A 26,375-nucleotide genomic window follows, 5' to 3' on the forward strand; every position below is an offset into this window, starting at 1 on the left:
CTTAAGATTTTTTCTAACAGTAAATGTCACAAAACACCAGGTGCCAACTGCAGCACTGCAACACTCCTTTCAGACAACAAGGCGGGCAGGGAGGGGGTAAGTGGAGTGAGGAGAGGGGGGGCAATGGGTCATCATCATCTCCAAATATGAGCTACATGGAGCAGCAGAGACATGGAGCTGTCTGAATGACGAGTTCTGACAGAAGCCTGCAATCTCTCCGCAGCACACTGCCCCTGCTAATCTCCTTTATTCACCCACATCACTATGGAAACTGACTGGATGGCTGGCCCTTGCAGCCTGACTTGTGCCATGCAGCCAGCCATGTCTGGGTCTGAAATAGAGGTTGCGCAGCAGATGCTGTATGCTGTATGTATTGAACAATGTTCCACCAAGCTTGCTCAGCGGCCATGTTGGTTTTAGCCGGCTGCCATCTTGGATTGTGGGCAATTCTCCTGCCATCAACCCACCACACCAGTTTTCCCCCCATATGTAGGAGGTGCTGTGGCATAAAAAAAAGACAGATGTCAGGTTAAAAGGATGGTTAGTAGGAGTTAGAATGGGCACATGCTTATTGAATAATCTTATAAACAAGTAATTTACTGCCAAATGACATATCAAATATTTAGCTGTTTTGTTTTGATTCTATGAGCCTGTTGCTTGTGATGGAGGCTGGCTGGGCGGACAGCCGAGCATATTTAGATATTTTTTAAACTGCCACCTTTTCTATTTCTGTCCATTTCCTCTGAGGAGAACTGCAGGAAATCTTGGTCATGGTTTTAAAAGGTTTACCAGCTTCAAAGCTGAGTGAGCTGCTAGTCCTACCCATCAGTGAGACCACGCAATCCTCCCAGCTCTGACAAGAATGGACCGGAGCATGTGGACAAATTTCCCAGATAAGCTTCCAATTCAGGGCTTTTACAGAAAGCTTGAAGAAGGACATTAACATGTGCTGTTGACGTCAGGGCTAATCCATCCACACCAGCTCCCCAAACCGCGCCACACCCTTCTGAACCCCCTTGGAGAGCAGATACAGTCATTAGTACTTACAGGAAAGCAATGGCAACGTTAATGACAGTCAGATCAGCGCAGTCAGCACCAACATTGGTATTGAAAGATTAGCTAAGTGTAGCGGAAGGAAAAAAAATCTGAAAAATACTGGAGAGTATCTTCAGGTACTTAAAACATAGAACCATATTGACTGGAATTCAAATTCCATTGTGCCAAACGTTATTTGGCATGGACAGGGACTGTGCACAGTTATGATTCCTGTCTGTATAAAGAGCTTAGGAAAGCAGGCCAAACCCCCCCCCCCCCCCCCCCCCCCCCCCCCCCCAAAATGAAAAAAAATCATCTTCTTGTTGCTGTCACCTTACATCTTTTCATAAAAGTGCCAAAAGCGTGCGTGGAGTTTGAATTTTCTGGCTGGATGAAATCTATGCCCACAGTGGGGCCTCCGGTGGTTCTCCACAGCACATGATGCTTCATTAAAGGATCCTTCTGCAATTAGGTTGTTGGCGTGTTGCCAGCTGTCTATCAGTCGTGGCAGTCTCAGCTGATCGACTAATCAACTGACCCACAGAGCTGTGCTGCAGGGGTGCCGAGGCGGACAGGGAACTCAGCCCTGCTCTCCTTCAGCCTCAGGCCCACTGTACACCCCTACAAACATTTATTCAACACACCTACGAAGAACATTATGGCCATAGAGGTCTATGAGAAGCTCTCTAACATGATGGGTTGATTGTAAATGTGGATAGTTAATCCTGGCACTCGTCCAGTGTGAAAATGAAACAGTTTGTTCAAATTAATTAATTTTTTTTACAAAGTGGAGGATTAATCTGATCGGCCTCCTCTGAGGGAGTCTTAGAGAGAGGAGTGCTTGGATTCCAGCTACACACACCAAGTGGAGGGAAATGTTTACAGTGAGTAAACAGTGAGTAGTACCCAGAATATATCCTCTCTTCACTGTCCAAATGTCTGTCTTTAAGGTTCTGCTATTACAACTCAGAAGTAGCTAGATGTTACGGTAACACATTGGTAAAAAAGATGTCCTGTCATGTAGATCCAATGTCTTTATTGAACCACCAAAGGAATAAACAACACTTCACTTGACATTTCCATGGTAACCAAAAGAGCAAGCCAGAGAACCTTGACACCAGTACAAAGAGCTTGGAGGAAAAAAGCAGACCTGATTGATCAATATCAAACAGTGGGATCATCTGCAGGTACATGTGGTGTTCAGACACATATTAGACTCCCTGTTTATGTCAAGATAGATCGTATTATGGTCCACTAACAAAATGGAGTCCATTAATCCCTTGTGTGGTGTTCACATTTGTGTTATTCACTCAATATGCTCTGGTCTGATGAACCCACAATCATTGGGGTTTTAAGACAACATGCCATAAAAATGTCTATAAATGAACTGCCTGACTGGGCAGTGTTCATTCTTACATTGCATCAAAGGAATGTAACAAAGAATGTATTGTAATGCAGGTTTCCGTAAACCATTTTGTACTTTCACAAACTACAAAGAGTACAGAGTGTGACAAAGGCAGGAGACAATCAGCCATGCAAGAAGGCAGACGGGCTCTTGGACCTGTGTTCAGACAGCAGCACCAGGGAGGACGAAGACAGGGCACAGCAAACCTTTTTGGTTGATTTGTACTTGTTTACTTCTACACACACTTTCATTACCCCGGATCCAGTGAACCCAAAACACCACATGTGTTATGTGTAGGGGGGTGTACAGTGTGAACTAAATTAATTTGTGTTCTTGCACATGTTCGTCACAGAAAATGAGCCATGGCCAATGAGTATTAGGTTGAAAAATAGTACAAAATAGTAATTATGGAAAGCTTTTGTGAAATGTACCTTTTTCATACTTTCATGTACCCCCTTTCAGGATGGAAATGTACAACTGTTTTACATAGATTTAAATATCAATCATTTAGAATAAAATAATAATTTAAGAACAAAACGTGTCCTAGGCTATTTCTTCACCTCTCATTTTTTTAACTAGGAAATGCCAGGTTTAGGTATGGTATTACGTTTCCTAGGGTAAACTTTGTTTCCAAATCTTTTCCCTAAAATGTCATAAGTGGGTTTTTTCTCTCTAGTATTGGTAGTATTGGTGGCCCACTCTAAGCGATGCCATTTACCCCTGCATATATCTTGAGGTACAGTAGTAAAACAAATTATGTTGCATATTATGGTGCTAAATAACATGCAGACACTGTTGTCATGGACAGATGGGAGAGGGATGATGAGATGAACCCAGAAGCTAACAGTGTGTGCCTTTGGAAAGCCCTGGACGAGCAGTGTCGATGTGTGTGTGTGTGTGTGTGTATGTGCCTGTATGTCTGTGTGTAAAAATGTAGTAACCACTCTTTCTGTGTAAAGTAGAATAGGCAGAGCAGTGAATGAGCAGTTTATTTGGCGGGAATGCAACACCTCTGAAGAACAGTGCTGAGTGTAACTCCTAAACTGGGACAGATGCAGGAGCAAGGCATGAAGTCATTTCATTCATTTGTTGGCAGTGGCATCAGGAAACATTGACCTTTTGTTGATTCCTTGAGGCCATGCAATGAGTCACATGAGGGCCGGATATTTACAGTGTCTCTCATCATCAGCCTTGTCAAATCACAGCACACTCCACTGGACCCTGGGGCCCCGGGCCCCGGGCCCTGGGCCCAACCTCACACACTGACCCATGCATAGGTGCCTTCTTCCTCCTTCAGCCGTGCTGCAACTGCATGTGTGTGTGTATGTTAATGTGTATGTGTGTGCATGTGGGTGTGCTGTGTCAAGATATCACCTCAGCAGTAATGGACATAATACACAAGGAGACTACAGAATATTTTGTGCAATTTTGCATTTTGTAGAATTATTTTATAGAAATACATACAGAATTGTCTATCCATCCCTTTGGGAAATAATAAAAAATAATAAAACAAATATACAAAATCTTACCACCAATGTTTATTATAATTTTAAAAGGTCTATACTTAAGCATACCGAATAACATTTGACATATCCAGCTCAAAGCACAGTCACATTTACAATAATGATTTTGTCAAAAAATGCTTTTGATACGTCTGAAGAGAGAATATGTGGACTTTGATGATCTGGAAGTTTTGTTGCTGCAAACCCCCAAAATGATTGCAGTTATGTAAGTAACCCAGATTGCTAATTTGCATGTATATTACTGTAACATTTGCCATTGGGTAGAATAGTCATTGGGAGACTGAAAACTCAGAAAGAAAAGATGAAATGTCGGACAATGTTATGAGACATTAACCTTTAAAAGGAGGATATTGCTGTTCATGTTTGAAGTAGCTTGTCTTTGGTTTCATATGTGTCCTCCTTTTCCAGGATAAAAGCAAACTCAAATCCAGTGTACATACACATACTGTGACCATGATATTACCTGTTTCCACACTCATGTGGAACTCTGGACTTTATAACAGCAAAATGTTAAGAGAGAGAGTGTGAGAGAGAGAGAGAGAGAGAGAGAGAGAGAGTGAGAGAGAGAGGGAGAGAGAGAGAGAGAGAGAGAGAGAGAGAGAGAGAGGGAGAGAGAGAGAGAGAGAAAGAGGAGAGAGATGTTTGCTGTGGACAGTGCCTGGGTCCTGAGAGAGAGGTAGTGAAGGTGTTAAGTCTGTAGCTGCAGGGCAGTGATGTACTGAGCCCACCGTCAGCGCTGTGACGCACACAGCTGGCCATGACAATGAGGAGCCCTGATTACTGAAGAGTGTGTCATCTGTGCTCAGAAGCATCTTCATCAAAGCTCATTAGTCATATGGTACATACAGAAATAATTACAAGCATGCACATGCATGCATGAACATGAACATAAACGTGCACACACATATATGTACACACATATGCATGCACATGCACACACACACAGACACACATTTGTGCATGGATACACTCACTGTCATGGTATAAATGCAGTGGTCTTTAGTTTAAGCTGTCAATACTAAGACAAACAGTGCTGTGTCTTTAACATGTGTCAGTGAGAGATAAGCAGTTGCCCAGCAATGTAAATAGACCTTTTTAACTGAAGGAAAATGGCCCTTTGATTTATTGGTACACTCCATGGACACAATACATTATTTCAGTGTACATTTGCAAGAAAAAATTGTGTTCTCAATATTTTATTTGACAAGCACACTGTTCTACGTACTACTGTACAGTAAAGTAATTTAGACTCAATCGAGACCCCTTGTGTTGCAGCCAACAGACATATTCTCTTGCTTGAGAGAATAATCTATATGTGAGATTAGTTCTTTTTCTGGGTGTCTTACCGCTAACAAAGAAGGCTCGGATACACGGTGGTCCACTGGCCTGGAAAACCTCAACCCCCCCCCCCCCCACGTTCCCCCCCTAGGCTGGGGGGAACGTGACCATTGGCCCATTATAGAACCAGTGTAGAGCCTGCATGACAGTAGAGTCCCTCAACGTAAACCCAACTGGGCCTCAACACAGCAGGAGAGTGCAGAGACATCCACTCTCCTCTCTCCTCAGTCCTGTTCTCTAACTCCTAATCCCTGTCTCTGGTGTTGCGCTAGTCTCCTTGTGAGAGGAAAGCAGAGAGCATAGAGAGAGTATAGACTCCCCTCTGAGCAGTAAGTGTTCGCTGGAGGAGTCTGGCTATACAGAGAGATGTAAATGCCCCCAGTCACTCCTCCTAGTCCACCACTCTCTCTCTGCACATCACATAGAAGGGGGGGGGGCAACGGATAAAGTAGGCTAGGAAGAAGGAGGAAGAGAGCAGATAAAGGGGAAGAGAGAGAGCGAAAAAGAAACAGCGCGAGAGACACAATAGAAGGGAGAGGGGAATGGCAGAAAGGGAAAGGGGCATTAGAGAAAGTGACAAGCGGATGGACACAGAGTAACACTCCATCCGAGGAGATGAGGAGAGGGGGAGGAAGTGAAAGACCTGTGCTGTAACCTAGTCTGCACATCACCACAATGACAATACCACAGCAAGACAGCGTGCGACACGTGGGTCATGTGACTGATTTACAGAATTCATGCAGCATTAAACTACATGCACCTTCTAAACTACAAAAATATGCCACAGTAGACCCTTGCTCTTCAAGCAGGGGCAGGAAGTACAATTCAGTTGGCTGCTTTCTTCACCCTGACATGTGAAATGTGATTGTTTGGACATGGGGGATCAAATCAACCATAGCATTAGCAAAAATGATTTTCATTAAGGTTACATGGGAACAAATAATCACTCCTTAGCGTCCGGTGTGTGCATGAGTGTGCGTGTCCGTGCGTGTGTGCGCGCAAGCATGCACATGCATGTGTAAAAGGCGAAGGAAAGAATATAGTGCCTGTGAAGACACAATGTGGCGGTGGAGAGGAGAGGGGAGGGGAGGGGGGGAAATAGCCCCGCTCATCTCCTCTCATTTTCTGCCTGCTACTACCCAGCAGAGTTTCTATGGCAACCTCTCAAAAAGCGGTGTGCGGTGAATTGTGGATTCGAGATGCACTGCCTGATTGTGGTGTGTGGAGGAGATGGCTGCCTCTCCCTCCTCAGCCTTCCCCTGTACCAGGAAATTGGTGGAGTGCTCCATTGAAACGACCCTATCCCTATGCTGTGTTTGATGTCTGTGTATGCGGGCTCTGTGGCAGAGCCAGAGTTCTATACCGCTGGGTGTGTTTGTGAGCTCAGAGCAGCTTTACATTAGAATCTGCTGCCCCCTGCAGAGCAGCTCATTAATGCTGGCTCCTGTGGTGGGTCTGTGTGGGACAGATACTGTGGATTCATCACTCTACTCTCTGGCTCCCCAAACAGGGACTCCGTCCATAGTGCCACTGCACTGACCCCAACCCAGACAGGCAACCTTATAGGCTTACACTGGAAGAACTGACTGGCCTGGCTGGAGGCTGGAGGCTGGGGGCTGGGGGCTGGGGGCTGGAGGCTGGACATGGGCCTCATGAGATCAACCCCACATAGAACAATGACAAATGACTGTGATGACAGCTATCAAGGACATCCACCATCAAATCATTCACCCTTTCTTGTTTCATCCATTCCTTCCCCCTCTCTCTCTTTCTATCTCTGTGTGTCTCTCCCTCTCTCTCCCTCTCTCTCTCTCTCTCTCTCTCTCTCTCTCTCTCTCTCTTTCTCTCTGTATCTCTCTCGATCAGCTGGTGAGTGATGGTTTGGTGTGTGTGGGCTCTGTCTGTGAAGTCTGTGCGTGAGTGATGCAGAGCATGGCCGCCTCGCATTGAAGGCGATCTGTGATGGTCTCTGTGTGTCAGCAAGGGTGTACATGGTAGCAATGTGTTGTTCAGTGTGAACACCAGCACCCCCCGCCCCCACTCACTCACACACTCACTCACACACACACACACACACACACACAAACGTACATACATCACCACCACCACCACCTTGATCGCTCCCTTTCCATTCCCCTCTCTCTCCTTCTCTCTCTCCATCTCTCTCTCCATCTCTCTGCCACTCTCTTTATTTCTCTCTCTCTCTTTGGGTTGTTGTGCAGTGGTTGTTGGCTGTGCCAGTCCCCATTAGCATCCCATTATAACCCAGCATGATCACCAGTCACTCGAAGTGCCTGCCACAGCTCACTGCATGTGTGTTTGTGTGTTTCGATCTCACTACAGATAGCTTGTATCTCTCCTTCGAGATAAATTAGCATGATGATAATGTAGCATAGCATGAGTTCAATGAATATTTTTGTTATCCAAAATATTGCACAATTTCCGATGTGTACTGAAAGCCAGTCTGATGTTGGCGGAAACATGGATTATTCAGAAAAATGTACTTTGTCTCTTCATAGATTTATTTTAACAAAGCAACATAAGAATGTCTCTTAACTGTAATGGCTTTCATGACAGAAATCTGCAGGGTTTATTTTACTTGTCAAAATTGCCTTGATTCATACCACAAGACTTAGTATATTCTAGGTATCTAGGTGACAGGTATCTCCTGTGAAGGCAGCTAATCTAATTCAATATTTGCACATCATTACCTCATGTCAATTATGATTCCTGAGATTTGACCCAGATCTCTCTCTCAGCCCTCTCATGAATCAGATATTCTATGCCAGGCTTGTGCAGCCATTCAACTCCAACAGACAGTGGGCAGCGCCCTCTGCTGGCTGGGAAAGAGCAGCTCAATTCAAATTCATCAACAAGCTCAGTGCCATGTAGAGTATTGGTGTTATATTCATAGTCACACACACACACATGCAAACACACACACAGTTGCATGCACACACCTATATTATTGTGTTTTACTGGTAAGATTAACCCCACTGTTCTGTTCTCTCTTCACTCCCTTTCCCTGCCTCTTTATAGGGCTGCCCTGGCTGGGCTGTGTCCTGGCTCTCATCCCCTCTCCCCTGGCCCTGGCCCACACCCCTTCTCTTCTGGTCCACACCCCCTCACTCCTGGCCCAGACCCCCTCTCCCCTACCCCACACCCCCACGTGGCCCAGACCTCCTCTTCCCTACCCCACACTCCCTCTCTCCTGGTCCACAACTCCTCTCTCCTACCCCACATCCCCTCTCACGTGGCCCAGACCTCCTCTTCCCTACCCCACACTCCCTCTCTCCTGGTCCACAACTCCTCTCTCCTACCCCACATCCCCTCTCACGTGGCCCAGACCTCCTCTTCCCTACCCCACACTCCCTCTCTCCTGGTCCACAACTCCTCTCTCCTACCCCACATCCCCTCTTCCCTGGTCCACACCCCCTCTCTCTCTCCCGGCCCAGACCCCTCTCCCCTGGCCCTTACCCCCTCTCTCCTGGCCCTCTGCTCCAGGTCTGCTGGAATGTTGAGTGTCTCTGGCCCCCTCTCTAGAGATTAGGGTTCACCATGCATGCCCCCACACTTCATTCCATTCCAAAGTGTGTGTGTGCCCCCTAAGAGCAGCCGCATTTTTATCTGAGCCTGGTGATTGTGACGGATCGGTACACACAAACATACACACACACACACACAGAGCCAAGAGGCTGGGCAGGGAGGGACCAGGCCGCACCAGGCTCCAGCTATAAAACCCTCCTAGGATGGGTCCAGTGTCCTGCTCGGCTCTGTGCTCCACCTCCCTCCTCTGTGCCTCTACACCCTTGAACGGGCAGCGGCCTCCACCATGAACGACATCTACAAAGCAGCGGTAGGTCCTCCTCAACTCCTACGTTTTCACTGTGGTGCTTCTATTGAGAAACCGTCCCAAATATGTGGACTGTTGTTGATTCCCTAGTAGCATGAGTCTGGGGGATGTGACTGAGAGACACTGAGATGGTGGGTGATTTGGGAGACAAGGGGAGTGGTCAATAGGTAAAGTTTAATAACCTTGTAAATCTCTTGACAGATCTCTGTTTACATCAGGTACAGTATACCTGATGCGTTATTTGCTCAACTTCATGGATGAACAACTCTGACTAACATTAACTTATTGTTAAAACAAAATTATACAGAACTCAAGATCACCTTAAAGTCTTCAACTTAATTTCAATATTTCAAGGATTTCAAAGATTTCAAGTGTCAACACTCCAGTGAAGTCTTATATTGTGTAGGATTTTGTCCGTCCTACATTGCCTGGATGGTTTACAAATCCCAAATGACTTGACTGACATTCTACACTGTCTCTCCTCTGTCTAGAACATACAACATCAGCTTCTGATGAGTGAGGCTGGAGACCATGTATAGGTCTCTAGATGCCCTGCTATCAGGGCATTTAGGAGCCACTCAGGGGTCACTGACAGGACAGATCCCTGGTCCACACTGGAGGTTCATTCATGACTACAAATGGACTAGTCCCACTTCACATGGCTAATTTTGGCCCAGTTGCTCAGATGCTCCTGCATGTGTGTTTGTGTGGTGCCAGAGAAGGGCTTCAGGTTTAGATACCAGCCACCCCACGCCCCACCCCCTCAGCCCCCAAGGCTGAATTCCAGCATTATCTGTGAGCTGCTACGGCTGTATGTTTATCTGTCTATCTCTGCCTGCCTGCCTGCTTGACTGCCCGCCTGCCTGCCTGCCTGCCTACCCAGCCCTTTAGCCTGCCTCCCCAGCCCCCCTCTCCAGCCTGCCTCCTCAGCCCCCCTCTCCAGCCTGCCTCCTCAGGCCACCCATGTCTCAGCTGGGCACCACCAGCCCAAACCAAACAGGGAGAAAAACACAGGAATGTGTGTTTGTGTGTCTGTGGAAGCGTGTGTGATGTTCAGAGGAACATTGCTTTATTCATATATCATCACCAGTGAAGTGTTTGTTTAATCTGTGGTGGTCGACAGACAATAACTCTTACATAAGCAGCTGTCTCCCTCTCTCATGCGTCGTAGCTTTTCCAGGATTACCGCTCCATTGTTGGGCCAGATCCACTGCTATGCTCATTTAAAGCACTGTGTATTGTGTCCTTTATCTGCGGTTTCTGATCCTCCTGTCAATGTATTTATAACTCTTTGCCCACAGACTCAGGCCACACATATGATATATAGGTTGTGTGTTTAGTGAGGGATAGTAAAGTGTGAAGCACTAAAATAAACGTACCACTGAGGGCTGAATAAGCTTGATGTAAAACAACCCTGGAGGGGATCTGTTTGACAGGCTGGGTTAGGGATACTATCCAGATTTGTCGGCTTAATATTGTTGGAGCTACTGCATGCAAGGTTAGACGTAGAACTTTTCTAAAGGAGATAGGAAATGTCTCGCCCCCTGACATAATTAATGTTGTATTTGTAAATGTTTCAATCAAGTTGTATCAAACCTTAATGTAGGCCAGTGTCATATGTACAGTACTGTTCTCTCCCAGCTGACGCTTGGTTTCCACCCTCTGTTTCTGTCTGTTCAGGTAGAGCAGCTGACTGATGAGCAGAAAAATGGTGTGTTTGGATCCGTGTGTCTATATTGACAAAAATATGTGAAGGCAGTTCAGTAAGACGTAACAGTGTGGTTGACCACACATGAAAGAAGTACAACACCAACCTCTGACCTGACTGACCTCTGTGTTGTCCTGTTCCAGAGTTCAAGGCAGCGTTTGACATCTTCGTGCAGGATGCAGAGGATGGCTGCATCAGCACCAAGGAGCTGGGGAAGGTGATGAGGATGCTGGGCCAGAACCCCACCCCTGAGGAGCTGCAGGAGATGATCGACGAGGTGGATGAAGATGGTAAACTCAACATGAATCCAAACCCAAATACAAAGCTGTGATTGTCCTTAGTGGCAAGGTTTGGGGGGGTTGTATGACATTGTCCATGTATGATGCATTGGTATCTTGGCATCACCTTGTGGGTGGTGTGTGTGTATGTGTGTGGTGTGTGTGTGTGTGTGCTGTTTTCAGGGAGTGGCACGGTGGACTTTGATGAGTTCTTGGTCATGATGGTAAGGTGCATGAAGGACGACAGCAAGGGGAAGACTGAGGAGGAACTTGCCGAGCTGTTCCGCATGTTTGACAAGTGAGTGGATCTATTGTTGACTTGCTGCCTTGGATCTTATCGAGCCATATCTGTGTGTGTGTGAGTGAGTGTGTGTATGGGTGGGTGGGTGTGTGGTGTGTGTGTGTGTGAGTGAGTGAGTGAGTGAGTGTGTGTATGGGTGGGTGTGTGGTGTGTGTGTGTGTGTGTGTGTGTGTGTGTGTGTGTGTGTGTGTGTGTGTGTGTGTGTGTGTGTGTGTACCATCAAACGGAAATCCCACAGCAGGCATGTGAGTAATAAGAGTAGAAGAACCCTGGTAGAACAGTTCCCTAAACCCCATGAGAACACCTGGGCCCAAATATAAACCCTGCTCATTCTCTGTGTTCTCCGGCCAGTGCAGCCATAGCAGCATAGAATGTCCCAAACCAAAGCCTGTACACAGTACTCAGACCAACGGACAGTGTAACACATGGTCGCTGTGATGCCTGACCCTGCAGGAATGCAGACGGCTACATCGACCTGGAGGAGCTGAAGGTGATGCTGGAGGCCACAGGAGAGGCCATCACCGAGGACGACATAGAGGAGCTGATGAAGGACGGCGACCGGAACAACGACGGAAAGATCGACTACGATGGTGAGGACTGTTAACACCGGTAGAACTACAACTATGTCTGACTGATCACCTGCCATGGACTTCATATTCATGGGATGATCAAAGGATGTGAGGTATTCTAATTGACTGAAGATCCCACGTGCGGGAGTAAGGCATGCTGCTGGCTTATTCATGAAGCTGATCTGACTGTCTCTGTGTGTGTCTCTCCTTGGTGATCCAGAGTTCTTGGAGTTTATGAAAGGAGTGGAGTAAACGTGACCAGGAGACGATGGACTACCCTCACCCCATAGTGTTATTTTTGTATCTCAGTCCTCAGACACCTGTGAACATCTGGAGGCTGATTTTGGATGCTATTGAGAAACTTTCAACAACTTTGCAAGATTTAGTTGAATATTGGATTGGTTCTGTATTTTTCTTACTTTCTACCATTTCTTGCATTGTTGTAAATATTGTTTGCATCTAGTTTGGTGCCCACATACAGCATCTGTGTAAATGCAACCAATTAACAAACCCAACATCACTTCAGTTTGGTCACAAACTATAATTTTTGATTTCATAATTGTGTAGCACCACATACAGTTTACAAATCTTTCTACCGAATGAGTTCTGTTCATACCCCTATACCACAATTAGGATGGTCCATATGTAGGCTAAACATACGGTACATTTACAATGAGTCTACTGTCAGCAAACAATGTATGATGTATAGTATGTGTTCCAGTATGTTGGAGAGATACCCTCTCAGGACATCTACACCGCACATCTGCTTAGATTGAGCAACCACGTAATAAACATGATGCATTTGTCAAAGCAAGGATTTCGTATTCACTCATACACAGTTGTTAGGGTGTCTTCCTTGGACATTCTTTGAATTATTTATGGTCACTTCTCAAAAAAGAGGGAAATCCAATGTTTTTTGATGCTTCAAAAAGAGATGTGAGATAGACAGTCCATAACGGGATGGTTACTAAGTGAAGCTCCACACATGGGATCCGCTCTGTCTCCTCTCGCTCCGTACACAGCTCTGTTGTTGATGTAAGGGTTAAGAGCCTCCGTGAGGATCTCCTCAAGGGTATAGAGGAGGTAGAGCAGATCCCAGCATTCATATAGTTGGAGGGGCAGTATCTAGTTACACAATGTTTGGAGACAGCAGCTATTTATGTCTAATCCCGTTAGTGCCCATGTTAGGGGATCAGATTTGACCGACACCAGTTGACAATCAAATGCCTTTAGCCTTACAAGGAGGAGAGACCCAGTACAGAGTGGGTCTCCAACACACCTCTGGACTGAAGGACTCAGAGTGTCAGTCCTCTGTTTCCAGATTGTTCAGTATCTTCTCACTGCTGATAATGCAATTTCCTGCTGACAGACAACTCAGAGCTTTATCAAATTCATAATCTAATTATTGATTTTAAAGGGGTACTTGGATTGCTGTTGTCATAAGGATTCAACTTGAAATTTAAATACGAAGTCTTACATTTGCATAGTTGTTTGCTTTGCAAAGGAGGGGCAACATTATCTTTTATGTTGATGAAAACAAAGGAATCATCACGGATCTGCAGATGCATTCCCCATGCTGTCCACTAGGTGTCAGCAGAAATCCACATTCTGAAGTGACGCGTTGTCTTGGCTGACGTTCTTAGAGGATTACGGTCAGACTCGGTCAAACCAGTATCAAGCCCCATACTGAAAAGTATGCTAATGACAATCAGATCAGTGAGACTGGTGCTGAGCAACAAGGTAGTAACACAAAATTGCTCAAATCTAGTCAGATGGAAGTAGGTGAGTTAAGGTACTGAATGAATGGGAGTGGTGATGACTGGTGAGTCACACTAGACTTCACAGAGTCATAAATACACACTCTTACAATAGGGCTAATGACTCAGCCTAGGCGTTTACAGGACGTCTGGCTGAATGAAGGGGCCTGATTTGGACTTAAATAGTAAGAATAGCACAATGTAGCAGTGGGGTCACTCACATACTATCTAAAGTGGTGACGTGTGTAAGATTGTAAAAGTGTCTGTGTGTGGGAGAGAGAGGGACATAGAAAAGAGAGAAAGCGAAGTGTGTCATGATGGCCATGCGTTTCTACGTACATGTGCGAGAGTGCACGCCCGTGTGTGTGTGTGTTGTCTGTGTATGATTGATGGCAACTGGACGTTTGGACTGCCTTGATCCAGGTCAAAGGTAAAGTCATGTGGGTTCACTTTTTCCCCATGAGCAACAGCGTCTAAGGTAGGTAAGACAGTGGGTGAGATGGTAACCTTGATTGTCACTAAACACCTATGGCTGTGCACTCATATGGATATGGAGACATGGGAAGAGACAGAGGATAAATAACCCAGCATTACTAGTTACTATAGCCTCACACCTAGATTCTATTTATCCATAATATACCACTTCAGTCCTATTGTAAGACAGTGTGTATATAGGGCAGCCGCAGTAATAAGCAGCCTGGAGACATGCTGAGGCTGAGGCTGGGAGGCTGGGAGGCTGGGAGGTTGGGAGGCTGGGAGGCTGGGAGATTGAGGTTGAGGCTGAGGCTGAGGCCACCAGTGTGTGAATGAGTCTGGGGTGTGGTGCAGAGACAGAGAGAAGGGTGGGGGAGTCACCTAGTTACGCAAGCAAGGCTAGATGACTCATGCTGGCTGTCATTAACACACACTGCAGTTATGTGTCTAAAAGCACTGCAGTGGGTAATATTTATATCAGGGACATACACACACAGTTTGGCAGGATTGATTTATTGTGTCATTGAAACAGGGTTGATTTAAGTATGCAACTGAAATGATGTAACCCTTTTCATTCATTTGTTCATTCATTCAATTTTTCATTCATTGTGTGTGTGTGTGTGTCTGTGTGTGTGCATTTGTGTGGTTAGGATATGCAGCCATCTTATTCGCTACCAGCAAGAGTCACTGACAAAGGGCTGTAGTACACAAGCCAGTCATTGATCCTGTATTAGTGACGCAGAAGATCACATGAATGGTCGACTTTGACAGCTGTCTAATACTGTAGCATACAACATCTCAATGGGCTATGGGTACACTGTATGGTTTTTATATATTGGTCACATTATTATTGCAACGAATATATGGAAATGTACATCTCTATTGGTAACTGATTAGAGGAGAACAAGGACTCATATACACATTCTGTACAAATGCTTCCCACACAACCACAGAGCAACACTGAAAACAGGAAGCTTTACGGCTTAGACGTGTTCCTGTTTTACCCGTTCCACTGGTACTGAAGCACTACAAGAACACGTGCCATCCCCGTCAGCAGGATTTCACTATGCAGGTTTACTGGCACAAAACCTGAGGAGAACTAGCTCTTAAATCATAAATAAATATTTCAGGTCAAAGACGAACCTGCTGTTACTATGGTAATGAGGTGCTGTGTTTGATGCTTTCCCACACTGGAGCAAACCCCCGTGGTGGAGAGAATAATCCCACACAGCCAGATGAAGAGTAATACCCTGAAAAGATCCAAAGACTGGAGCACTTAATGATCATGGATAATCTGAGATATCATGGATGACACCGCACATTGCTGAGAGAATTGAACACATTGGTTCCTGTAAACACACAATACCGAAAGAGAGGAAATCTTACACAAAGAAAGAGTGGAATGACTGCAAATCAGAGTTCAACAGACAGAATGTTGTATGGTGATATGCAAACCCACTTGGCCTCTAGAGAACACTGAAGTACTGTTTGGAGCTGTCCCAGCCATAATGGCTCATAGATGACTGAGCCTTCAAGAAATAGAAGTCTGAAATTCCGCCATTCTATTCATAGATTCAAATGAATGACAGCAATTGTTTGGTTTTGTATCACTCTGTGAAATCAAAAGATGTATCTATTTTTACAACATGGAATATCTGAAATGCTAAGCTTGAGAAAACTCCTCAGATCTTCTCAGAGTTCCACATACAACAATGTTGGGATAGCCACATAACCTTACTATTCCGTTTTACAATACGGAATGCGTACAGAGATCAGAGCAGGAAATCACTGACCTCGGTTGCATCTCCTGTGACATCATTGTTATGGTAAGCAGTGGACCAGGAATAGGGTCCCAAGACTAGAGGCACAGACAGATCTTCCTGGCACACTCAGCAATTCCATACTGTAAGCAGCATATGGCCCTGCATGAGTGGGAAACCTTCCAGCAGAACAGCCTCTGACCCAGCTCTTTAATGTAGGTGTCCATATGTGGGATAGACAACATGTAGTGTTGGTCTATACTGTATGTACCTGAGGGCTGTTCCCTTACTCATTCTGTGACCTTTCACTCTTCGAACTTTGAATCCAAAACTGTGGATGTTATCTCTCTCTCTCTGCTTCCCTAAGGAGTTTCCTACTGGTCTTCTGACTAACAAGTCTGTGTAGTGAGTATGGGATGGTGTATGTCGCCGGATGGTGAAATTGGCCATAGAAAGAGAGGCTTCTGGTATTAACAGATGGCACCCTCTCTCTGCCCCTCATGTCCATGTGGCTCTACTTTATACTTGACCCAGTATCCATAGCGCCAAAACTCACACTACTCACTCTTCTCAGAACACAGTTGTTGTGTTGGATTTTGTAAGTTTAGATATGAGGACAGAGGGGTTTGGGATATGTCTTGAACAGCAGATGTCTTGTTCAAACGGAATCCCTGACTAGATATGGACTTCCTGGTTAGATAATGGCAAACAAAAACGGCATGATTTTATTGAGTCCAAGTAGGAGTCCAAAATACATGACAAGATAAACATCTTCACATTTTAGACCAGTTCAGAGTTTCATGACATGCTACTTGAACAGTGTAGTATAGGTCTATTGCCGGAGAACACAGAATATACTGTTCTGTCATGGTTCATTTTACAGTCAAGTAAGTATCAAAGTGTTAAATATCTGCCTCCCCATCCCAGTATGTGAGATAGTCCATGTGTGCACAACACTGGGAATCTGGCTTGTTCCATTACAAAGATGGGGGTGGACAACATCATGCTGAAGGCTTTATATGTGATTCATGGATTCATGGAATTAAATAGTAATCTTCCACCACAGGAAATTAAATCATAGGCACGACAATGCATACAATTCTAACAGTCTATGTATAGTTCTGGGAAATCCTGGATTAAAAATACAACTATGATGTGATGCACGTAAATTATGTTCCCAGTCCTGGATAAGGAAAAGACAGATATTTCTCTGTTGTCCAAAAATCTACCAACAAATGAATTGTCAATGGTCAAGTCGAGAAAAACTGATTAAGTATCATTAAAGTATTTTGATGTGTTCTGTTTTGAATATAAAATCATGTCCAGAACCATACATTTTTCAGACTATGGTTGCCCGCTGAAAAAGACATGGACAATTAATCAATGTGACCCAATATAGGCCTATCACAAATGTCAATGTGATTACATCAAGATCAGCATCAGTAACCACGAAACCTAATTAAGTATCTATCCTGTCTATCTAGAGCAGGAGAGTAAACAACAAACACAACATCCATGATGTCATTCTCTATTGACTGCCATGATGTCACTCAGTTTGTTCAGCCAAAAGTCAGATTAGGATTATTCTCAATGGCCCTGGGAACATCTGCCTAACCATTAACAAAGCGTGACTACTGGGGGGAAAATCACCCCAGTGAAGATGTAGTGTCCTAAAATAGATATCCCTTATTACAATGGAAGAGCGAAACCATATGAAATGGGCTAGAGAGAACTGATTTTGATAAAAAAATAAAGCAACAATTTATTATCTTCAGTGTATTTAAGTGTGTATTTGACTTTTGAACTCTAACCATCTTGGTTCAATGAGGGATAATCACATCAGTGAATGCTTGTCCCATGGAGTCACTAGCAGCTGTGAGGTTCTCTTCTTGTCAAGCAATGTGCTGAATGTGAGTGCTGTAAATGTGCTTAACCACAGCAGGTGTGGAACAGCTCTGAGGGGATCTGCTCACTGTCTCTCTCTCCCTCTCTCTTGCTCCAGAACAACACATAACACAGATACACACAGACACGCACACACTGTCTCTCTCTCCCTCTCTCTTGCTCCAGAACAACACATAACACAGATACACACAGACACGCACACATGGTTTCTGTCTTCCTCTCTCTTGCTCCAGAACAACACATAACACAGATACACACAGACACGCACACACTGTCTCTCTCTCCCTCTCTCTTGCTCCAGAACAACACATAACACAGATACACACAGACACGCACAAATGGTTTCTGTCTTCCTCTCTCTGAACTATGTCTCATTCACATATGCTTCCCCTGTCACTGCTGCTGAGTAAGCAGTGTCTCAACCTCTGCTTCCCTTCACAAGTGACAACAAAAGGACAGAAATACCCCTGGCATCCAATGTGAGGCCATACCTGTTTTTAAAACGCCTAAGCGCAAACAATTCTGTCTTATTTTCTTTCTTTTGACGCACCCTTTTACTGTCCTGCACTGGAGGAACTTCATTTCTGAATCTGTATCGTATTCACAGTGACAATGGAATGGAAAAATCGTATTGTTATTTTTAATATTAATGAAAATTATATTGTACTCATAAAATGGGGAGGCAACAAATGCCCCCCCCCCACACACACATGGAATATTGATGTGCCCATCTTATCTCTGCAGACATTGTCAGATCTTTGTCCCCAGTGTCAGGACATCACTGGTGTTCTTGTGTGTCCTGCTGGGACTGTGTCTCTGGTCTCAGTCCTGCTGGGTGGCTCTGACATAATGACAGGTCTAACCTGTAGTTATGTAGCCTGCCAGTTCAGTCATGCTATGAAACATTGCCCTACACCACTTTTTACTGTCGCAACTGCAAAGTTGTGCTGTGTTCATGTGCTGTGCTATTGTCAGCAGTGGAAAGGTGATCTTGTCTTGTCATTGGGGGAAAGCAGGCTATAAAAAAGCGCTTTTGAGACCTTTACATCTGAAATACCTGGTATCATCCGTTTTCACATCCCCTCTCTGTCATAAACTGGAATATGTCGATGTTGCGAGTTCATGAGTAAACTTACCCCCTTAATGAGACATCATACAAATACTGAGGAAAGTTTACAGTGGAAAGCAGGAAAAGACTTGGGACTTTCTGACAAAACACCCTCGAAAAGGTATGACCACTACTTCACCCTTTTCCGAATATGCCTAACGTGGATGAGGATGTAGCAGAGGGCTCTCATTTCCTCCTGTAAACCAGATAGTGCTGAATGTGACTCTGACCCACACACAACAGGATATTGCATTCATCCAATAAACAGGAAAATGCTGCTCCAAGAAAAAGACAGCAGCTGTGCGTCCATTAGACATTCATATTTCGGGTGCTTTCCTTGAGAGATCAGTTTCCAAGTAACAAGGGCCTATATAATCCCGCAATGCTGTTATTCTCTGGTACAGTCTCTTCTTCCTCTTGTGTCTGTGCTGCATGAGTAACTGGGAGAGGAAGTGGGTCTGTTGTGGTTTGAGGGATCTGGAACTGCTACCCGTCTCCGTATCTGACAGGCGGTGAGAGACAGGAAGCCAGGCATCAGAGTGGACAGAGAGCGGATATCTGACCACACCTAGAGCCTCGGGGCTGGGGCAGGGCAGCAGACCACCACCAGTCACATACCATTCAGTGGACAGAACTGTGGTACACAAGTGCTCTCTCTAAATTCATAACAGGACATGAGTTTATGTATTTTCACAGTATATTATACAAAACTTAATATAGAAACTAAGATTTGCTTAGACTACTTAAGACAATGAGGATGAATGCGTAAAAATATACAATTTATTTCTTGTATAAACTTGTGCATTAATGTTCTGTATGCTTAGTCACATACAGTTTATAATAGGGTAAATTTCACAATTCTTGATTTTGAGGAAAAAGGTCCCCCATTACCAAATCTTTTGTACAGTTTACAAACACGTACACACCAAATAAACAAGCTCTTTAATATATTTAAGGAGCTGTGACAAGATACAGATGTCTTGTATAAAATCCCTGAATATGCCTTTCTATGAGGTAAGAACACAACTGTGTGACTCGTTTGTTTTAATTCCCTCAAGATTTAACTTTTAGCCCACTTGTTATTACTGGCAATTGAGCACTGATAAAAACACCAAAAATATGCCCTGACATCATCGCGCCACAACAGGAGTAGCTAAACACTTAAGACTGTCTAGGAGTGTGGTAATAAGCTCATGTTAATTCATTTGTAAATGGATTATTACTATGATACATTTTTTCATTCAAGCATGGTAAAATACAATCCTATACACTATACCCAAGTCCTTGGTAAAAGACAGTTAAGTTGCTTGTTAACTTAGAAAAGGTATGGTAAAGGCCACAGGAACAACAGGCGAAAGAGGTAAAGTATACAAAAATATCCTCTGTGAATCTTAATCACATGCCAAATGTGCATTTACAGTAAATCACAATGTATCTTACAGAGTTTTGCAAAAAAAAGAAAAGATCTTTGACATTTTCCAAATGAAAGGAATAGCACATACTGTAAGTAATGAAGGAATTCAAAGTAGAAAAGTAAGCCTTAGACAGCTACTTTTAACGTTTTCTGCTAAATGTCCATTCTAATGCATTGAGCTGCAAATGAAGAGGTCTACAACAGTCATCTGTAGGAAGGTTATTCACTGGCAGTTTACAGTAGCCCATGTCCCTCTGTGTACCCAATCAATGACAGTTAAGTCAAAGAAAACAACGGCTCACATTCTAAACGGCCAAGTAACATACAACGCCTTTCCAGCTGGAGAATATGAAACAGTCAAAGCCTCTCTAATCCTCCTGAAGATATGATACTTTTTATTATGATTGTACACCATTGTTTGTCTTTGATGACTGGTCTTGTTTTACAATAGTCCTGCTTGTGGTAAAATGTAAGGCATCAGACACAGGGCATGTTTTATACAGAAGGGAGCATATCACGTCCTTGGAAGGATCTGTACTGCCAGCAGTCCCTGGTCTCTCTCTCTCTGCCTGGCCTTGACACAAGCAGGCATCCTATTTGAAAATGTCTACATGGTGGGAAACTAAAAAATGGCTGCCTTGTCCCATCATGTAGATTCCAGCCTGTCCAGTTGAAATACATTATGATTGGTCGGCGTCGTAAAGTACAGCTGCTCATTCGGTGCACGGTTGTCACATGGGCTGTGCAACCCTAGTGTCCTCTCAAAGTCCAGCAGCTGCCCCATGAAGTTGAAGTTTGGGGAAATGTTGGACTTTTTCCTCTTGACAAAGTCGTAGGCATCGTTGAGGGACAGGTTGAGCCTCTGCATCAGGTAGGCCACGGTGACGGTGACAGAGCGACTGATCCCTGCCAGGCAGTGCACCAGGACGCCACACTGCTGCGAGCGAGCCTCATCTACAAGACCAAACAACTCATCAGTACACAGGAGCTACAAGCCATCGTACAATACATCACACACACACACACACACACTATACACAGTTGGTCCAAACCCTGTTAACTGGGATTTTGCAATGACACCAAGCAACAAGAAATCAATAGGGCCAATTCATTCATATGTGGACATGAAAGCCAACTGAAGTGAACATGTAGGCCCATGGTTGGGTTGCAGAAGGTTTCAAGGGCCAGCCAAGTAAAACAATCTAATACAAATCCACAGTCTTCTATCATCTACCAGTGATGATATACAGTACCAGTCAAAAGTTTGGACACATTAATGGGAAAATGTGTCCAAACTTCCAGCTTTTGACTGGTACTGTATATCCTTAACATGAAACTCATACGTCTTTCTCCCTGCCAACTGTTGTTGATGTTGTTGAGACCTTTCACTTCCCCTTCCCTGTAAGGGCCCAGTCTGCAGTTACACTAGTTAGGGTAAGCCTTTGGCTTTGAAGTCTACTTCAAATATTAACATCCTCCTCAATCTAGATAAGCAGATGTCTAATATCCCCTTATAAACTCATAGGAGGTAGACAAACAAGTATCCGCCCAGCTCCACAAGCCGGATATGTCAGGATGTGTCAAACCGATATCCTGATAACCAAACCCAGCCAAAGAGAGTGGAAGCTTCATTTCCTTCCTGCACCACAAGCCAAGCCCTCTGCTGTTTGAAAAGCATGCAACTGCCACAAAACCAAATGTACTCAAACTTCAGGTCATGGATGCTTCTGTGGTGTCACTACACACACATATATATGAAAAGTAAAACCATTCATATTTCAGTGATTAGAAACATGTCTTAGGAGGCAAAAACTGCTGCACGCCATTCGATAAAGCAAATGGGGGTTAAGAGGGTTGGTTTAAACAAACTCCCCTACATTTGTTTGTGTAACGTCCTCTAAGTGAGGTACTCACCGATGAATGATATGGCTTCAGGAAAGAACGGAGACAAGTTCTGGCTCCAGTGGTCAGAAATGGGGATCTGCTTGTACCTGAAGTGGCCATCATGTTCAAACGCATTAGGCAGGTTGGGTGTGACATTGAGGATGTACTTGATGTTGTACTGTCCAAGCACATCCAGGTTGGTGGAGTCTTTGGCACAGCCCAAGTACAGGTGCGGGAGGATCTGGACAGGGAAGGCGGGCTGGTTGTTAGGAATGGGGCTCTCTTCAGACTCGGTGGCACTGCTGGGCTCCCGGTCCGACTCCCCGTCGGAGCAGTCGGAGCTGATCCTCAGACTCCCCAGGCCCAGGACGGAGAGGGGAGGAGAGCAGCTGGGGCAGGAGCTGTCCAGCAGCGTCTCACAATGCTCTGGATACTCTGTCTGGAACTTCAGAAATCCCCCTGAGAATGAGAGCATCATGAAAATTATGATAGTTTAAATATATTGTAATTTCATAACATATTTTACAAAACGTTTTGAAGAAGCTTTGCTATGAAGTTTTTCCTCTCATCTTAGTAAAATGTGACCTATTTTGTCAGCTTCCTAAAGTTATGTCACAACATTGATGAGGGGCTCCCATCATTGATAAAATGATGGTCTTTTTTCTTCTGGAACAAAACATGGTAGCCATTTTAGAATTGTAATTGAAAAAACTGACAATTATACATTTATGAGACTGTCAATTCCCCAAATACCTTCATTTCTTGCAAAGACAATCAATCAAGATGCCTTTAGAACAGCTGTTTTTAATCATATTTTTTTATCTTTATGTACAAAGTATTTATGTTTAGGCCTTTGTGTATCTGTTGTTTTGTTAAAGTTTGTTAAAGTAGAGAAACATTATTAAACAGGCTTTTTTTATTTTTATAAAATCAGTATGGGTGACAGTTTTTGAGTGGGGGGAGGAGGAGGGGGGATTAGCATTAAAGTACTTGCCTTCCAGGTAATATGCTTTACATCCGTCATCCCATAATTTCTGAAGAAGCAGTCCCAGAACCGAACCCGTGGTTCCACTCTCCTGCCAATCTATAGTGCACTCGTCATACAGAATCACTGTATCTGTGTCGCATCGTCTGAGAAATTTCTCCTTATCTTCATGGTTTGGAATGATAGTTCGGATGGGTATATTGCCCTTCTTAAACCTCCGTAGCATTAGTCCAGGTATAGCCAAATTAATGGCCGTTTCTATGTGGGATGATTCAAAAAGCTCGTGCGATCGGCAGTCCAGCAAAAGCAACGAGCTTCCTCCGGATTCTAACTCCACTTGCAGCCATTCTACGCTCTTGCTTGGCGTCACATTAGTCATATCGAACTCAATATCATGTTACATTAAAGCTTGTAATTCACAAACACTGCTACATTGTATTGAAGAACCATAAAACTACTTCGTAGAATAAACAATGTACTGTGCTGCTGGCTTCAAAGCTCAAACGTTCCGATAACCTATGGATGAGCGGGAGCGGCGATTTACCCCTCACTTTTGGTGTCCATAAGCATAAGATCTTAGGGTATCTAGTTTTGGTATTTAGGCTACTAGTCTTCAGTACAAGTAGTCAAATAAAATTCACCTCCGTGTATTTCAAAGAGACAGTGACAGCCGACCACAACGCCATTAACCGAACTATTCTACATAGTGAGCCCACACAAACTTACAACACGTTCTCGCTTTGCCATTCCGATACAGTGGATTTTTTTCTTTGACAGGGGAGAAACACAACGGGGAGGAGTTTATGCCTCAGGATTTAAAGACACAGAAACAAAACTTTCAGGCTGAAAAAATCAGTCCAGCTACGGCATTAATTTATTTTCTGCTTTCCTTAGAGAACTGTAATTCATCACCCAGGGAGATTTATTGAAGATTGTCATTAGATTAATTCCATTAGCAGAACCATCCAAAAATTACATTACTTAATATTTACATTTGTTTTATAAGGCTATATTAGTTAACATTCTCCATCTAGTCTCTAAAAACCTGTTCTAAACTGATGTGATTACAAAAATGTTGAATGATTGAAATGATATTAAATGACCTGATATGTTGGAGGGGTATATAGTTACTTTGTATGGACAGGACACACATCATTCAATATAGAAATATCTTATTTTGGATTATAAATACTTCATTCAGGATGGTAACCCAAGACAAAATTAACTGAGTAGTTTACTTAATTGCAATGCTCCAAACACTGGCAACATGCCAGATTAGATCTTTTTTGAAAAGTAGAGCATACTGGTGTGTACTTTTACTCTCACATCAAGGATTACTGTGAGGGTGACTACAGTCTCGCAAGATTCTACAAGAGCAGTTATGGTGTGTGTTACAGAGAGAAATAAATAATGAGAGAATGAGAGAGAGTGAGAGAGAGAGCGCACTCGGAAGCCAGCCATACAGCTCATCTGTCGGTGCACGTGAGTGGGAGAGACACAGATGTGCAAAGCTGGCAGGATTGCCACAGCATGGAGGAAGAACGACACACACAGAGAGACAGAGAGAGAGAGAAAGAGAGAGAGAAAGAGAGAGAGAAAGAGAGAGAGAAAGAGAGAGAGAAAGAGAGAGATAAAATCAAATTTTGTTGAACCTGACATAGCACATACACCAACAAGCTGGCATTGAAGTCACAGCACCAAAATCTATATATAATACCTAATCAGCTTCTACCATATCACATCACCTGCCACCAAACACAGAGCATAGAACATACTCACACAGATACTTACACCCACCCTATCACCCACAGGCATGCTTCAGCTCTTCTCTCTGACTCTCCCAGAGGACCCAGTCATTGGGCCCTCAGACTTGTCCTGATAAGGTACTACATGGTGTGCGCCACAATGTAGATTGAAAGAAAAACAAAAAATGAGGTCACATACAATAGGCCTGTAAGACGTTCTACCATTGCAGCAAGATTATTCATAATGCTCATGCATGGCATTATGCAGGAGGAAATGGATGACTGGAATTAGACTTGTGGTTCAGTACGAGTGTCAAATATAAGATGCCTTATATATGACCAAAACGTAGGCTACATTCTGCATCTATTGACTACCCATTTAAACCACCAACAAGACATACAAAACATACAAAACAATAGAATTAAACGAGCAACCCTGATTGTGATCTGCCTTGCCTTGCTGATTTTAGGATGGTCACCTGATAACTTCACTTGGAGTGACTAATAGCCTTCAACTCAGAGTAATAGATAAGACGGGAAATGTGTTAATTCTGCAAGCAGTGTTGTTTTAGTTATTTCACGAATAGACTTAAATAATAAGCAGGACTGTGAAGCCATGAGATTGATTTAGCATGGGTTTCAGACCTGTGGTTAAAACAAAGTATCCTCTTACCATTCATTTTTACATGAGCTCGACCACATATGACTGCTCAATCAAAATGATGATTCTTACGTCATTGAGGAACGTTTCTCCGACGTTGTGTTGCTTTCATAATTGTGACTGTACTACATTACCGCCATCTACAGGCTCACTAAGGAAAATACACACATGACTCATCGATGGATGGGAGGTGCTTCATATCGCAAAATGGTTACTACGACTCTTGGAGAGAAATACATGTTTACTTAGTAATAGATTATACATTTTTGTAAATCATTAGGTTAGTGGTAAGCAGTTTACCTGATAAAATCAACGCACTATGAACAAGCTATCGGACAAACACAACAACAAAAATCATTTTACAGCTATTCAGGTTATGCAAGCATGTGCTTAATTAGTTAAGATGAAAACAGGTTCGGTTGTCAGTTTGACAATTTTCACAGTTCCGTTCCGTGTAGAAATCTCTGAACCATCCCTTAATATGTTAAAACACAAATAAGCAATTGAACTGGAGCGAGATTTACTGTGAGAACTGGATATGAACTAGAACTAGAGAGGGTACAATTTCTGGGGAAATTGTAGGGTGTGCTGTGCTTGCTTGCGTCGGTTACACAGGGGTCCGTTTTTGAATGACATTTTTACAACTGATATTTCTGTATATTTTATATAAAA

The 26,375-nt window shown here is 43.8% G+C and overlaps 2 protein-coding genes across 2 annotated transcripts; one reads left to right on the top strand and one right to left on the bottom strand.

Annotated features, from left to right (window-relative positions):
* The first annotated feature begins 9,064 nt into the window (after positions 1–9,064).
* Positions 9,065–12,822, top strand: tnnc1a (troponin C type 1a (slow)). The gene is made up of 6 exons (XM_067239625.1): positions 9,065–9,157; positions 10,835–10,865; positions 11,006–11,152; positions 11,324–11,438; positions 11,895–12,031; positions 12,231–12,822. Exons 1-6 carry the CDS (start codon positions 9,134–9,136, stop codon positions 12,260–12,262), a joined length of 486 nt encoding a protein of 161 aa, XP_067095726.1. The 5' UTR covers positions 9,065–9,133; the 3' UTR covers positions 12,263–12,822.
* A 6,950-nt stretch (positions 12,823–19,772) lies between these two features.
* LOC136946362 (dual specificity protein phosphatase 7-like) lies at positions 19,773–24,198 on the bottom strand. The gene is made up of 3 exons (XM_067240673.1): positions 23,307–24,198; positions 22,343–22,771; positions 19,773–21,382 (listed from the first exon to the last, which is right to left on the bottom strand). Exons 1-3 carry the CDS (start codon positions 23,674–23,676, stop codon positions 21,075–21,077), a joined length of 1,107 nt encoding a protein of 368 aa, XP_067096774.1. The 5' UTR covers positions 23,677–24,198; the 3' UTR covers positions 19,773–21,074.
* Between the last annotated feature and the right edge of the window lie 2,177 nt (positions 24,199–26,375).

This window comes from Osmerus mordax, chromosome 7 (assembly GCF_038355195.1).
Source record: "Osmerus mordax isolate fOsmMor3 chromosome 7, fOsmMor3.pri, whole genome shotgun sequence".
NCBI lineage: Eukaryota > Metazoa > Chordata > Actinopteri > Osmeriformes > Osmeridae > Osmerus > Osmerus mordax.